Source organism: Muntiacus reevesi, chromosome 2 (genome assembly GCF_963930625.1).
Source record: "Muntiacus reevesi chromosome 2, mMunRee1.1, whole genome shotgun sequence".
Taxonomy (NCBI): Eukaryota; Metazoa; Chordata; class Mammalia; order Artiodactyla; family Cervidae; genus Muntiacus; species Muntiacus reevesi.
In genome coordinates, this window is record NC_089250.1 from 203,140,175 (window position 1) to 203,154,282 (window position 14,108).

The 14,108-nt window shown below is 42.6% G+C and overlaps 1 protein-coding gene across 2 annotated transcripts in view; it reads right to left on the bottom strand.

Annotated features, from left to right (window-relative positions):
* Window positions 1-14,108, bottom strand: part of NSMCE1 (NSE1 homolog, SMC5-SMC6 complex component) — a 35,414-nt gene that overhangs the window by 18,052 nt on the left and 3,254 nt on the right. The window contains exons 2-3 of one of the 2 annotated variants that reach the window (XM_065924535.1): window positions 11,439-11,586; window positions 10,130-10,276 (exon numbers count right to left, since the gene is read on the bottom strand). In XM_065924535.1, the coding sequence (XP_065780607.1) occupies window positions 10,130-10,265 (136 nt within the window). In that variant the 5' untranslated portion in view covers window positions 10,266-10,276; window positions 11,439-11,586. The remainder of the gene's footprint in view (window positions 1-10,129; window positions 10,277-11,438; window positions 11,587-14,108) is intronic. The other variant, XM_065924534.1, reaches the window with a different exon arrangement.

Below are 14,108 nucleotides of genomic sequence, written 5' to 3' on the forward strand. Positions count from 1 at the left end.
ATTAAAAGTAGGAGGAAAACTTATTTGGAACCAGCATCTGATCATCACTGAGTCCTCCTTGGAAAGAGAAGGTGCGTTTAAACGTGACTGGAGACACAGGATGGAAATACTAAGAGGAAATGTGGACAGCATCACTGCCTCACCAGTAACACAGGCCACCCACCATGAGCCAGAACCCTGAGGCCAGAGCCCTGAGTGCAGAGATGGTCGTGTAAATCCACATGAGAAAAACAAAGCTAGGAGGAGAGGTTTGACAAACACAGAAAATATCCATCACTCCCAACGTTCCTCTGACACGGTGTTCCCTCACCTATTTTTCGTACCTGCATTTCAGTTTACTAGTTTTTTGTCTGAACATTGTATTGCTTATTCTACTCACTAAAAATAATGTTGAGACAATTTTTCAGTCTAAGATTTTAGACATTCTACCTAATTTGTCCTTCTGACAAACTGTCTATGACAACTAAATGTAACACGTGACACTGGGTGGCTCCTTTGCTAAAACAGACAATGTTGGGACAATGGAGAAACCCCAGCGGGCTCTGTGGACCAGATGACGGTGAGTGACGGATCGATGTCAATGTCGAAACACATGCTGAAGAATGCAGGGGGAATGGAATTTCAAACTGGTAACCTACTCTCAGGTGATTCAGGGTAGGGGAAGTTCTTACAACTGTCCTGTGAGTTTGGAACTACTTCAAAATAAAAAATAAATTTAAAAAGCAAGGCTAGGAGCTTCAAGCAAGGCAGGCCCTCAGTGAATCTGGCGCTGATGTGGAAGGCAGCACTGGGCAGTGGAGGGGGTGCCCAGAGCCACTGTGTGAGGGGGCGCCGCATAGCAATCCACACTCCAGGGGTCTCTGCTTCCTGCTCTGCAAGACAGGAGGCTGCAGCCAACGATTCCCTGAAACCCAACGCGTTCAACCACACAAAACCAGAAAGACCAGCCCCCAGCGTTTAACAAGGCAAGTAACTTTGAGAGACTCACTGCCATTAAACTGTGGACCGTGGTGACTTTGCTTCTGCCCTTAGAGCCACATGATCAGTGACACACATTCCAACCAAGAGGCAGGCTCAGGTTAGGGGGCCCCTCAAGCCCCCAAGGTGGGCAACACCATGCCCTGACATCATCATCGGGAGGAAATATCTACTTCCCAAGGGCTCCTGGGCCTCTTAACAAAGGCTTCAAAATTCAGGTTTCCATGCTTGCTTTGTTTTTAGGAAACTGAACGCCGACTGTCTTGGGAGTCATTTTGAGGAGGGGGCATCCTCACTTTGAGGAGGCGGCCTTTCCAGATAAGCAGAAAGAATACTTTTCCTGAATGCTGCACCTATTTTCACTGAGTCCCACACAGATGACACAGGGCCTTGTGAGACCAAGAGGATGAGCTACATTTTGGAAACCTGTTGACTTCCCTGCATGGCACTGACAGGCCACAGAACCCAGCCCATATGTTCCAGTCATAAAGCTCTGGGGTTGAGTGACTTGATCAAGGTTACACACCTACACCTAAAGCAGCAAAGCTGGTTTAAATGCACATTTTTTTAAAACAGCTTTGTTCAGATATAATTCACCTACAATTTTAGAGGGCAAATTTAGTAAGTTATGATACATGTTACACCCTTGAAACCACAACCATCAAGATACTAAGTATATCCATCACCACTTCAAAGTCTCTTCATGTCTATGTGCAACCCCTCTCCCACCCCTCAACTACCCTCCCCTCTGTCATATCCCCAGGAGACCGATGAACTCCTTTCTCTCACTACAACTAAGAAAGCGCTGTCCAGAACTGTGTATATATGGATTCATAAAGTATACACTCTCCTTTGCTTGGCTTTCCCACTGGGCATGACCATGTTGAGATTCATTCATAATGTAGCACATAGCAATGGTTCCTTCCTTTTTAATGCTAAGCAGCACCCACCATCAGATGGATAACACCACAGTCCATGTATCAGTTCACCTGTCAATGGGATAATTAGTTTTTTTTTCATTCTGGGGCCATTACAAGTAAACCTGCTCTGAAGACTTAGGCATGAGCCTTTGTGTGGACACATATCTTCATTTCTTGAGTCTAAAAACAAATACATGAGAGAGAAATAGCTGTCGTGAAACTGCCACTGTTTTTCAAGATGGCTATAGCACCTTATACCCAATAGGAGGTGAGGGCTCCAGTTCTTCTGCTATCTTGCCAACACGTGATATAGTCTTTAAACCACAGATATTCTGATAGGCATTTAATGGTCTCGAATTGTGATTTTAGTTTGCATTTCCCTAAGGTCTAATGAAAGGATAAACATCTTTTCAAGTGCTCATCTGCCATCCACAGAACTTCTTTGGTGAAGTGTCTGTTCAAGTCTTTTGTCCCTTTTTTAACTGGGTTGTATGTTTTCTAATGGTTGAGTTTTGAGAGTCCTCTATGTATTCTGAATACAAACCCTTTATCAGATATGTGATATGCAAATATTTTCTCTCAGTATTTGGCTTGTCTTTTCATTCTCTAAGCAGTAAGTACATTTCAAAGAGCATAAGAGAACAAAATTATTAATAAAATTTTGAAGTGCAATTAATAATTTGTTCTCTTATGGATCATATCCAAGAAATCTTTGCCTAATCCAAGGTCATGAAGGTTGCTTCCTATATTTTCTTCTAGAAGCGTGATAGTTTTAGGTTTTATGTTTAGGTACAAGATTCATCTTAACATTTATATACAGTGCAAACTTGACTCAGGTTCACTTTTTTGAATATGGATATCTAATTATTTCAGCATTGTTTTTTGAAAAGACTATTTTCCCTGAGTTGCCTTTGCATGTCTGTCAAAAATCAGCTGTCTCTATTCTATTCCATTGACCTGTAGATCTTTCTTTATGCCAATACCACACTGTCTTGATATAGTTGTTACATACTGTCTTAAAATCAGGTCATCTTAATTAACCTAATTAATCAGATAATTAATCAGCATTAATCCTCTAAGTTTGACTGTCTTTTTCAAAACAGTTTTTGCTCTTTTTGGTTCTTTGAATTTCCATGTGAATTTTGGAATCAGCTTTTCAATTTCTACAAAAAAAAAAAAAGACCCTGCTGGAATTCTGATAGGGACAGAGTAAAGGGAAAAAGTACATAATTAAACAGTTAATCCCACTAGGGGACTGTAGGGCTTCCCTGATGGCTCAGACAGTAAAGAATCCGCCTGCAATGCGGGAGACCTGGGTTCCATCCCTGGGTTGTAAGATCTCCTGGAGAAGGGAACAGCTACCCACCCACTCCAGTATTCCTGCTTAGAGAATTCCATGGACAAAGGAGCCTGGCAGGCTACAGTCTATGGGGTCACAAAGAGTTGGACACGACTGAGTGACTTTCACTTTTCAGGGGACTGTAAGTAAAGCAAAAAGTATGGGAGACCCCCGTAAGTTAACAATCACTCAAGAAAGCAGGTTTGCTTAACCACAAAACCAAGAAGGCTTGCTTAACAACAAAACCATGCAGCAGGAGCATGAGACACACCCTAAAACAATAAAACTACAACAATGGTGGCATGAGACCCACATCCTGCCCAGTAAGCTAATGATTCCTAGGACACACTCCTCTGCTTGCACCAAAAATAAAAATCTAAGAAAAAAGCGACATTATACTCAAACCTGAAATGATTTACAATTTTTAGCATATGTTACTACCTTTTTGCTCATTTCCACTGTGCCATGACAAGTCCCAGCTTGACCATGTAGCGACAAGAAAAACTCCCCTGCCCCACCTGGAGGAGGAGCTGATAAGGGAAGCAAGGTATCTACTCAAGAATGAGGAAGAAGGTGGTCTTTCAACTCCTTCCCACTTCTCCTGTGATTATAAAACCGTAGCCCACTAAGTTCTTGGCACATGGCACCCTCTTGCTGGCCCATCTGTAAGCCTCACAAGCATCCTATTCTCATAAATCACTTCTTACCCACCACTCTGCCTCTTGCTGGATTCTTTCTGTGCTGAGACATCAAGGATCAGAGTTCCCTGAAGCCCCCTGAAATGCCACCAAATCATTTCAATCTGAGTGATATTGAGCTGAATTTATTAATACATATCATTCTGAGGAAAACCGGTATCTTAGCAATACTGAGTTTCCAGCCCATGAACATGGTGTGTCTCTCCATCTATTTAGCTCTTTTTAAATTTTTCTCAGCAGTATTTTGGGATTTCCAGTTTACAGGGCTCCTTACAAACTTTTGTCAGATTTATTCCTAAGTATTTCATATTTTGATGCTATATAAATTTGGTGCTTTTAAATTTTTTTTCAATTTCTGATGACTCACTGCTAACACATAAAAAATGCAAATGATTTTTTGTATACTGATCTTGCAAACTGCAACTTTACTAGATCCACTTATCAGTTCTGGTAGCCTTTTCAAAGATTCCATCAGATTTTGTAATATACAAATGAGCATGTTTGTGAATAGACAAGTTTACTTCTTCCTTTTCAATGTGGATACCTTTATTTTATTTTTCCTTGCCTGAGTGCACTGGCTAGAACCTCTAGTACAATGATGAACAGAAATGGTGAGAACAGACATTCCTGTCTTGCTCCTGGAGTCAGGGGGAAAGTATTTAGTCTGTCACAACTAAGTACATTAGCTGTAATTTTACACAGATCCCCTTTATTGGGTTAAGGAGGTTCCCTTCCTTTCCTATTTATTTGTTGAGGGTTTTTTTTTTTTTTAATCAGAATAGATGTTAGATTTTTCAACTCTCTGCAGACAGTTGTTGATTCCTCTCTCCTGCTCTAAGCCCTGAGGTCCTATTTATCTTGCTTACACCCTGCTCAGGAGGATCTCATTGGTTTTCTGTAAGAGACTTCTGCTTCATCAAGCCAGAGTAGATAACTGGATTTTGTCAAATGCTTCTTCTGCACCTACTGAGATGATCTTACAGTTTTGCTTTTTTAGTTTGCTAATACGGTGAATTACTATATTGACTGATTTTCAAATGCTTACCCCTTGCATTCTTGGTATAAACCCTACTTGGTCATTTTATATCATCCTTTTTATATATTGCTGAATGAAACTAGCAAAAATTGTGTTTAGAATTTTAGCACCTGCAGGGATTTCCCTGGTGGTCTAGTAGTTAAGAATCCGCCTGCCAAGTCAGGGGACATGGGTTCAATCCCTGGTCTGGGAACTAAGATCCCACAAGCCTCGGGGCAACTAAGCCCGTGTGCCACAACTACTGAAGCCCACCTACCCTAGAGCCCATGCTCCGCGACAAGAGAAGCCACGGCAACAAGAAACCCATAGACCACAAGTAGCAAAAGCCCACACACAGCAAGAAAGACCCAGGATGGCCAAAAATAAAATAGATAAAAAGAATTTTAGCATCTACATTCATGAGGGATTTTGGGTCTTTAGTTTTCTCTCCTTGCAGTATCTATCAGGTTTTAGTATCAGGATAATGCAACTCTTACAGAATGAGTTGGGAAGTGTTCTCTTCAATTTTCTGGAGGAGCTAAGCTAGAACTGGTATGACTTCTTCCCTGAATGTCTGGGAGAATGCACAAGGGAAGCCGTCTGGGCCTGGAACAGGCACCATTCCCAGCCCCATGTAAACATCCCACGTTGCTTCCCTGATGCCTTTTCTCCAGTGTTTCTTTCCTCAGCCTCAGGCAGCTCCCTTGCTGATCAGTTCCCAGCTCGACCCTTGACAGGGGTGGAGGGGTACTCTACAGATCTCTACTCTTCTCTCCGTGCACCTCTCTTCTCCAGGACCCTGTCCTGCAAACCCTAGGTGCGTTTGTCTCCTGAACTCTCAGCTCCATCTCCTCAACTCAGAGAGTCTGTCTGGCTCTGCCTGGTTCCCCCTGTGCCATGGCCTGAAGACACTCTCACGGCAGTGAGTGGAGACAACTGTGGTGCTCACCCCCATTTTCTCTGTGGTGTAAGAAAGATCCTTGGTCGTTGTCCCTGGTTACTGGTACACAGTCCCTAAAACACTTGGAATTTCCTGAGTGACAAGATGACAGGCAGGTCTTTTGTTCTAATGAGATGACTCTTGGCAGATCCCTAACTAACTTCAGGATGAGGGCCACTTGTAGAAAGACCAAACCTTGATTTAATGCTTGGAACTTTCAGCCTCATCCCACAAATCTGGGGAACAGAGATTGAGCTAATCACCACCAGCCAAGGATTTCATCAATCACACCTATGTGATAAAACCTGCACTAACTGTTGAGATCTGGAGAGCTTCTGTGACCGTGAACACATCAAGGCCCTAGGAGGGAGGAGCACCCAGAGAGGGCACGGCGGTTCCAAACCACCCCTGCTGCCAGAACCTGGCTTTGCATCTTATCTGTACAACTGCCCTTGAGTTGTATCCTTTACAATAAACTTAACAAGCTTCCCCAATGGCGCAGTGGGTAAAGAATCCACCTGCAGTGCAGGAGACACAGGAGATGTCGGTTCAATCTCTAGTTTGGGAAGATCCCCTGGAGGAGGAAATGGCAACCCACTCCAGTATTCCTGTCTGGAGGAGCCTAGTGGGCTATAGTACCTGGGGACGCAAACAGTCAGACAAATAATAAACCAGCAAAGGCAAGTAACATGTTTTCTTAAGTTTGAAGACCCATTCTACCAAAGTACTGAACCTAAGGAGGGCGTCATGAAAACCCTTGATTTACAGTCGGTCAGTCAGAATGGGTGGCCCAGGACTTGCAACTGGCACAGGAAGTAGGTGCAGTCTCATGGGACTAAGTCCCTCCCTCCCTGGTGGGATCTGATACCTAACTCCAGGTGCAGTGTCAGAACTGAATTGACTTCTTGGACATCCAGTTGGTATGCAGAGAACTGGGGAGGTAGTGTTGGAAAAAAACAACAACAAATATTTGGTGTCAAGATGGAAAAAACCCCCATTGCTCACCTCTCAAGAGATCACTGTCCTTCACTGACCAACATTTAGGGTTGCAAGTATTTTGTCCATTTTTCGACTGTTTCAGACAGTAAAAGTAAGAGAGTCCCTGTTGCTCTAACTTGGTCAAAAGGGGAAATCCTCCAGTACAAGTCTTCACCAGCACTCCACAGGCCTCCTGTACCTATGCCCATCAAGGGGGCTTACACTGGACTTGTCTGATTGTGTGTACATGACTCACAAAACCCAGAGCAAAGTTTATCTCTGTGTCATCGGCCCTTGCCCAGAGGCCCGGCCCACCAGGGAGTCTTAGAAGTGCTGCCGGATGGCCACATGCTTGCACACAGCCCTGGGTCAAAATCAAAGGTGCTCCAGTGCCAGGAAAAGGCCAAGGCTTCATACCAGGATGTCAAAAAAAAAAAGTTCTTTACTAGCCAGGAGATGTGGGGAATTGGTCTTCCCCTAATGACAGTAACAGGGGAGCCCAAATTAGGAAGTGTTTTGATAAAAGGGATGAACGCTGAGGGAAACTGCAAGGAGAATAACTTGCAGTTTCAACGACTTCTTTGCTTCGTCCTTCTCTGAGGACCTGAACATTTTTCTAGTTGGTAAATGGGGAATTTCCTAGGAATCTCTTCAAATCATAGGAGATTAATAATATTGGTCTTCTAAGCTTTTACTTAACTTTAGATGATTTCTTTTCATCATCCCTTGGGGACATTAATCTCTCAAATAACACTGACACTTAAAAATAAGCTTTTCTCACTCTCTCCTCTTTTTTTTTAAATGAAGGATGGGAGAAAACATCTACAGTTCTATCCTGACTACCCTAGCCATAACCAGATCTTGATGCACAGCAATGGTACATGAAATGTGAGGAATAAATCAATTCCTAGACACATTTTACAGGACTTTCCTAAATTAGGTCATGACAATTTTAAAGGTCAAACAAAGGCAAAAACACTTTCATTCTTAGTACTGAGGCATCATTCAGCTCCTTACAGTCAGCTCTGAAACTTCCCCATCACAATAAAGCTCATTGTCAGGACTTAGATAAGAAACTAAAAGGGAGAAGGAACTGTCACGTAGGTAAGAATAAGAAAAACATGACTCTGCCTATCGCTGGAGGACACTGATGGCCAGGGTTAAAGTCCTGCTGCATTTTTTAAAGAGCAAGAGAAGGTAGCTTGACAGGTGTAATATTCTATTTCTATAAAGGAAAAGTGAAAGTATGAGTCACTCAGTCGTGTCTCCTTGCAATCCCATGAACTGTAGCTGGCCAGGCTCCCCTGTCCATGGGATTTTCCAGGCAAAAATATTGGAGAGGGTTGAGGCTCTCACCAAAGACCCCGATCCACCACAGTACAGGCCATCAGAGCAGACATATTTTCACCAGGAGGAAAGTCTCAAGCACAGCAATAACTATGTCACTGTCTTGCTTCAAATCCTTCCAGAAGGTCTGCAATGTCCACAGAATTAAAAAACAAACAAACAAAAAACCCCATGACTATGGAGTACAATTATGGGCTCTTCATTACCTGTAAACCTACACACAAGTAATGTGTGCCCTTCCCACACAGCGTATATTCTTGTCCAGAGCTCCCCAGGGTTCACACGTCAATGAAGTTTGCACACAAAGGATCAAGGGGAGTTTAAAGGGATTCCTCACTAAGGGCTCCTCCAAGCTTTTCACTTGTCTTCGTGCACCATCCAGCTCCCAGAACTTCCCGCGAACACATCAGCGGACCAGCCACTTCAAACCCTGCCTCCTCTCTAAACGCCACCTCTTCTGTCCTCCTCCTGCACGTCGGGAAGGACACTGCTCTGTCCTCAGCGTCTCCCCTCTTACTGCTTTGCCCCCCTCAGCTCCCGGGCACCTGGCTTCTGCCTCTGTCACACCACAGCCTGCAGTTCTCGAACGAGGCACCACTGTCCCCAGAGCCCCGCTCACACCTCACCCCCTCACCCTGGCTTAGCTCACTATTTCTTTTGAAAATTAAAAATACTGAAAGCGGGCCTTCCCCGGTGGTCCAGTGGTTAAGAATCCCCCTTGCAATGCGGGGTGGGGGGGGCCATGGGTTCGATCCCTGTTTGTGGAACTAAGATCCCACAAGCCACAGAGCAACTATGCCTGAATATTGCAACTACTGAGCTCACATACCATAACTAGAGAGTCTGCGCATCGCAATGAAAGATCCTGCATGAGACAAGGAAGCACCTTCATGCCGCAACTAAGGTCTGATACGGCCAAAAAAACTCACAAAACTACAGAAAGACAAAAACATACAATAAAAAAACACTTATTCCTGTTAATCAGGACAACCACTACACTATCCTGATAATGCCACATTTACTTCATCTTTTTTTTTTTCCAAAGAACAAAATAGACAATGAGGTGTCCATTGATTTCTAATGACAAAACGATCCCCCGCCTCCTCTCCCCAAAGACAAGCACCTCACAGAGCACCCCACATCCTTCGAGAGCCCACTTTTAGATTTTTACTCACAGATGTACGTATTCATGAACAATAACGACTGTTATGTTTTACAAAACACTTAGCACAATGACACTGTACAATAGGTATAATTTACCAACTTTTTCACTCGATGAGATCTACCCACACTGACATTCAGCTCAGTAAGATCTATGAATGTGGATTTCACTGATCTGTCCAAATGGATCCTCTTGCTTCTACTGAGACCTCCAGTTATTGAAACCAGGTCCTGTCTCTAAGTGCTCCACGTGTGTTATCTTTGCTTCTCCCAACAACCCACTGAGAAGACACTCCCAATGCCCACAGCTGGGCCAAGTCTAGGGCTGTGCCTTCCACCACTGTTCGAAGCCGCCCTCTTAGGTCAACAGCCAACTGAGCACCTTCCACGCCAGCTGTTTAGTTTGTATCATGTCTCTTAAGCCTTTGAGCCACCCAGGGTGCCAAGTACAAATAAACATCCTCATTTTAGAAGTGAAGAAACTCGGATTGGAGAAGGCACTAGAGCTTTAGTGTGAACCACAACTATCCAGCCACCAGAGTCCAGGTTCTTAGCCACTGGGCTAAACGCCAGATTTACTTTAAAAAAAAAAAAAATCAAGAGTTGAAAATGAGAAAGATGGGCTGATGTGAGACAGCGAAAGACAGCCCAAGTCGGGAGTATCGGTAGACTGGGTACGCGGTGCCAGTCCAACGTCACTAGTACCTGATCACACAGCAGCAGAGCAGCCTGGGAGCAGGGCAGGATACTCACAGTCATGGACCTTATAGCAGTGCTTCTGCAAGCGCTTGACATCGCACTCTTCCAGCACCCCGTGAGTCATCAGCAGCTGGAGGAACCGCCGGTGGACATCAGTCATGACGCCCATTCTCCTCGTGCTGCCCTGCATGGATGGAGGAACTAAAAAGGAAGCAAAGGAAATCCAGTCACATCTGAGCACACCAGAAATGATGCTCCATGTTGTGTTCCAATTTACAAGTACAAGTCTGTTATAGTTTCTAGAATCAGGTTCATCACACTGATTAGTACAAAGATGAAAAGGACACAAGTCAGGGATGGGGCACATTAGTACTGTGCAGTAGTAAGAAGCTTGAGCTTCCCTGGTGGTAAAGAACCTGTCTGCCAATGCAGGAGATGTGGATTCAATCCCTGGATTGGGAAGATCCCCTGGAGGAGGAAATGCAACCCACTCTAGTGTTTTTGGCTGGGAAATCCCATGGTCAGAGGAGCCTCGCAGGCAACAGTCCATAGGGTCACAAAAGAGTCAGACACAACTTAGCAACTAAACAACAACAACTGGTGACAAGAATGGACTCTGGAAGCAGCCAGAATGCTGGGGTTCACAGGTTGCTCCACCATAGAGGTGTGTGAAATAGGGACATGGACCCTCCATGCACTTCAGTTTCTGACCTGTTAAGTGAGAATGACAGAAACATCCTCCTTAGAATTACAATGAGGATCAAATGAACAAAGAACACAACAGCCTGTGACAACTATAAATGGAGTATAACCTTTAAAAATTGTGAATCACTGTGTTGTACCCCTGAAACTTAAAATATTGCATAACAAATATACCTCAATTTAAAAAAATACATATAGGAGCTTGGTGGTAACAGTCTAAAAAAGTTAGCTATTTTTATTAGTAGACAATTCCAGCTCTGAAAGTTGGCTCAACCTCCCACCAGGTCTATGGCCTGGGATAAATTTAGCTGTGGCCCCATTTCTCACTATAAAATTAGAATAATGTTCACTGCTTAGAGAGCTGTGAGGAAACAATAAGAGCTGGTTTCCCTCTCCTCTCCCAAACCACTGATAAAACAACTGTCATGTGCTAGGACTGCAGGGTGTTTTGAAAATCTCCTTGCTCTCTACTAAAACGTTATCTTTCCACAAACCACAAAGATCAGAGCTGATAAAAGAAGCCTTGATTTAAAAAAAAAAAAAAAACACAAGTCTGATCTAAAAGCCTGCTCCTGCCACAGAGAGGTGGCGCAGTGCAGGGGTAAGACCTGGGGTTTAGAACGAGACAGAGGGCTCTGAGACCAGTGCTTGCCAGACTTGCCTGATCTTAAGAATCACCCAACTCATGTATTATAAATGCAGATCTCCAGGTCTTTTCTGGAAGTTCTGACTGCAGAGGGGCTTGGAATCCTGAGGTTTTAACATCCACTTCCCATGACGCCATGATCTTATCAGAAAGTTGCTATTACCTTAAGGAAATATAACACAGAATAAACACAGGTTTAGCTAATACACTTAACCTCAGTCTTTTTATCTATAAAAAGATAATACTATCTTTAACACATACGATGCAGTTTAAATGAAATATGACTACCAAGGGTTTGTCAAGAACTAGCACCAGGAGATACGCAAAAAGGTTACTGTTCTTTCTAAAGGCATCATTGGCTGAGCCTCAGAACTAGGAAGATGCACTATCTCACGACCAGCCCCTCTGCCTGACTGTTAGCTATCCTCGAATGTATCTCACCAGCATCTCAATCTCAAACAATCCTAAACTGGACCCACCTTCGCCTTCCTCAACCCTTTTCCTTCCCACAGACCTCCTCCTTCTGGAATCACTGGTTCAGGTGTTACAGTCCACGCAGAGATACAGACACCACAGACCTGACCATCGAACTCTAATCCTCCTCTCCTCTGGGGTTGACTTGGCTCCAGCCAGTACTCAAGTCCTGCCAAGTGTATTTCCTATCTTTAGAATAGGATATCTTCATTCATTCATTCTATTTTTAGGTACTATGTGTGCATGCTCAGTTGCTCAGCCATGTCTGACTCTTTGCGACCCCATGGACGGTAGCACATCAGGCTCCTTTGTCCACAAGATCTCCCAGGTAAGATACTAGAGTGGGTTACCATTTCCTACTCCAGGGGATCTTTCCAACCAGGGATCGAACCCACATCTCCTGCATTGACAGGTGGATTCTTTACCACTGAGCCACCTGGGAAGTCCATTTTAGTAGTGAGTACACCCTTAATTGTCAGTGGTTGTTCCAGGGACAAGAACAGAATATTCTGTGGACTTTTATCCTAGAAACTACAGAAACTCAGGTTCTCCAAATTAACGGTCTTTAAATAGATGATGCAGTCAGGCTGTTAAATCAGATCAAAAACTTGCCAAATTGAATAATGAATAAAACCTAGCTATATGACATAGAAGTTACTTCTAAAACATTAGAATACCGAAAAATTTACAGTAAAAGGATAGGAAAATACACACTCTGTGAACTAACCAAATATTAATATGACACAAAATAGACTTCAGGGCAGAAGTTATTACTAGAGGTAAAGATGGTACCCATAAAGTGATACGAAGGTTCAGTCCCACAGAAGCTCTAACCATTTTAAATGCTTAAGCACCTAACAACAGAGCCTCCCAACAGTTAAGGCAAAGATGATCAGGCCTTCAAAACAGACCTGTAAATCCATAACGACAGTGGGAGATTCTATATAGCCCTCTCAACCGCTGCTAAAGTGAATAAAAAGAATCCGTACGTTTACAGAGAAGACTTCCAAAACGCAGCAAAAAGCTTAATCCGCCGGACATGCATAAAACACTGCACCCCACAGCAACAGAATACAGAATCTTTAAGCATACTCAGAATAATTTTGCAAGCTGCCACATATGGGCCAGAAATCAAGTCTCAGCAAACTGTAAAGGACTGGCCTCATTCAGAATATGTTCTCTGACAGCAATGCAATACAGGTGGAAACCAGAAATGAAAAGTATAAAAACTGTTTAGAATTTAAGAAACATACTCCTAAATAAGCCATTATTAAAGGGGAATTATTAATGGAAATTAGAAAATATTTTGAACTTAAAGTAACAAAATATTACACACAGAAACTGGTGGAAGGAAACTAAAACAGAAGAAAGAAATTAATAGCCTTAAATTTTTATATATATTTGAGGGGGGAGGGCATGAAAATTAGTGAGTTAGACATCCCTATCAAGAAGCTATAAAAATAATAACAGCAAATTAAATACAAAGAAAGTTAAAGAATGAAAAAAACAAAGACCAGAAATTAATGAAATAGAAAATAAGTACATATCTGAAAAGGTCAACAGAAATAATTCTCTGTTGAATATTCAGAGATTGATTATTCTGTTGAATAACAGAAATTATTCTCTGAAAAAAATAATTAAGTGACAAACCTCTGAGAAGATTTTTCAGGAACAGAGAGAAAATTTACAAATAAATAACATTTGGAATGAAAAAGGGAAACCAAACGCAGACACAAATGTTTTAAAAAGATATTATGGACAAATTAAAATAATCTGAATTTTAAATATGTATAAAGTCATAGGAATTCATTCAAAACTAAAGATTATTTTAAAATGCAAACAATTTCATAACCATTATAGACATTTTATGGGAAATTTATCTTCCCACAAAGAAAACTTCAGGTCCCAATGTATTTATCAAGAAGTTCTACCAAGTATTCTAGAAACAAATAATTTCAAATATTACACAGACTATCGCAGAGCTGGAAAAAGAGTAAGCTGTCCCCAAAGCATCTGATAAGGCTGACATAAGTTGGGCACGGAAACCTACCAAAGATGTCAAAAGAAAGTAAAATGAAAGGTTCAATATTTTTCGTGAACACAGATGCAGTAGGCCCAAGCAAAAACATTAACAAACTGAATCCAGCAACGCAAAAAGAATGATATGTTGTGATCAAGCAAGGGTTTAACACTGCAAGTCAATCAAATGGC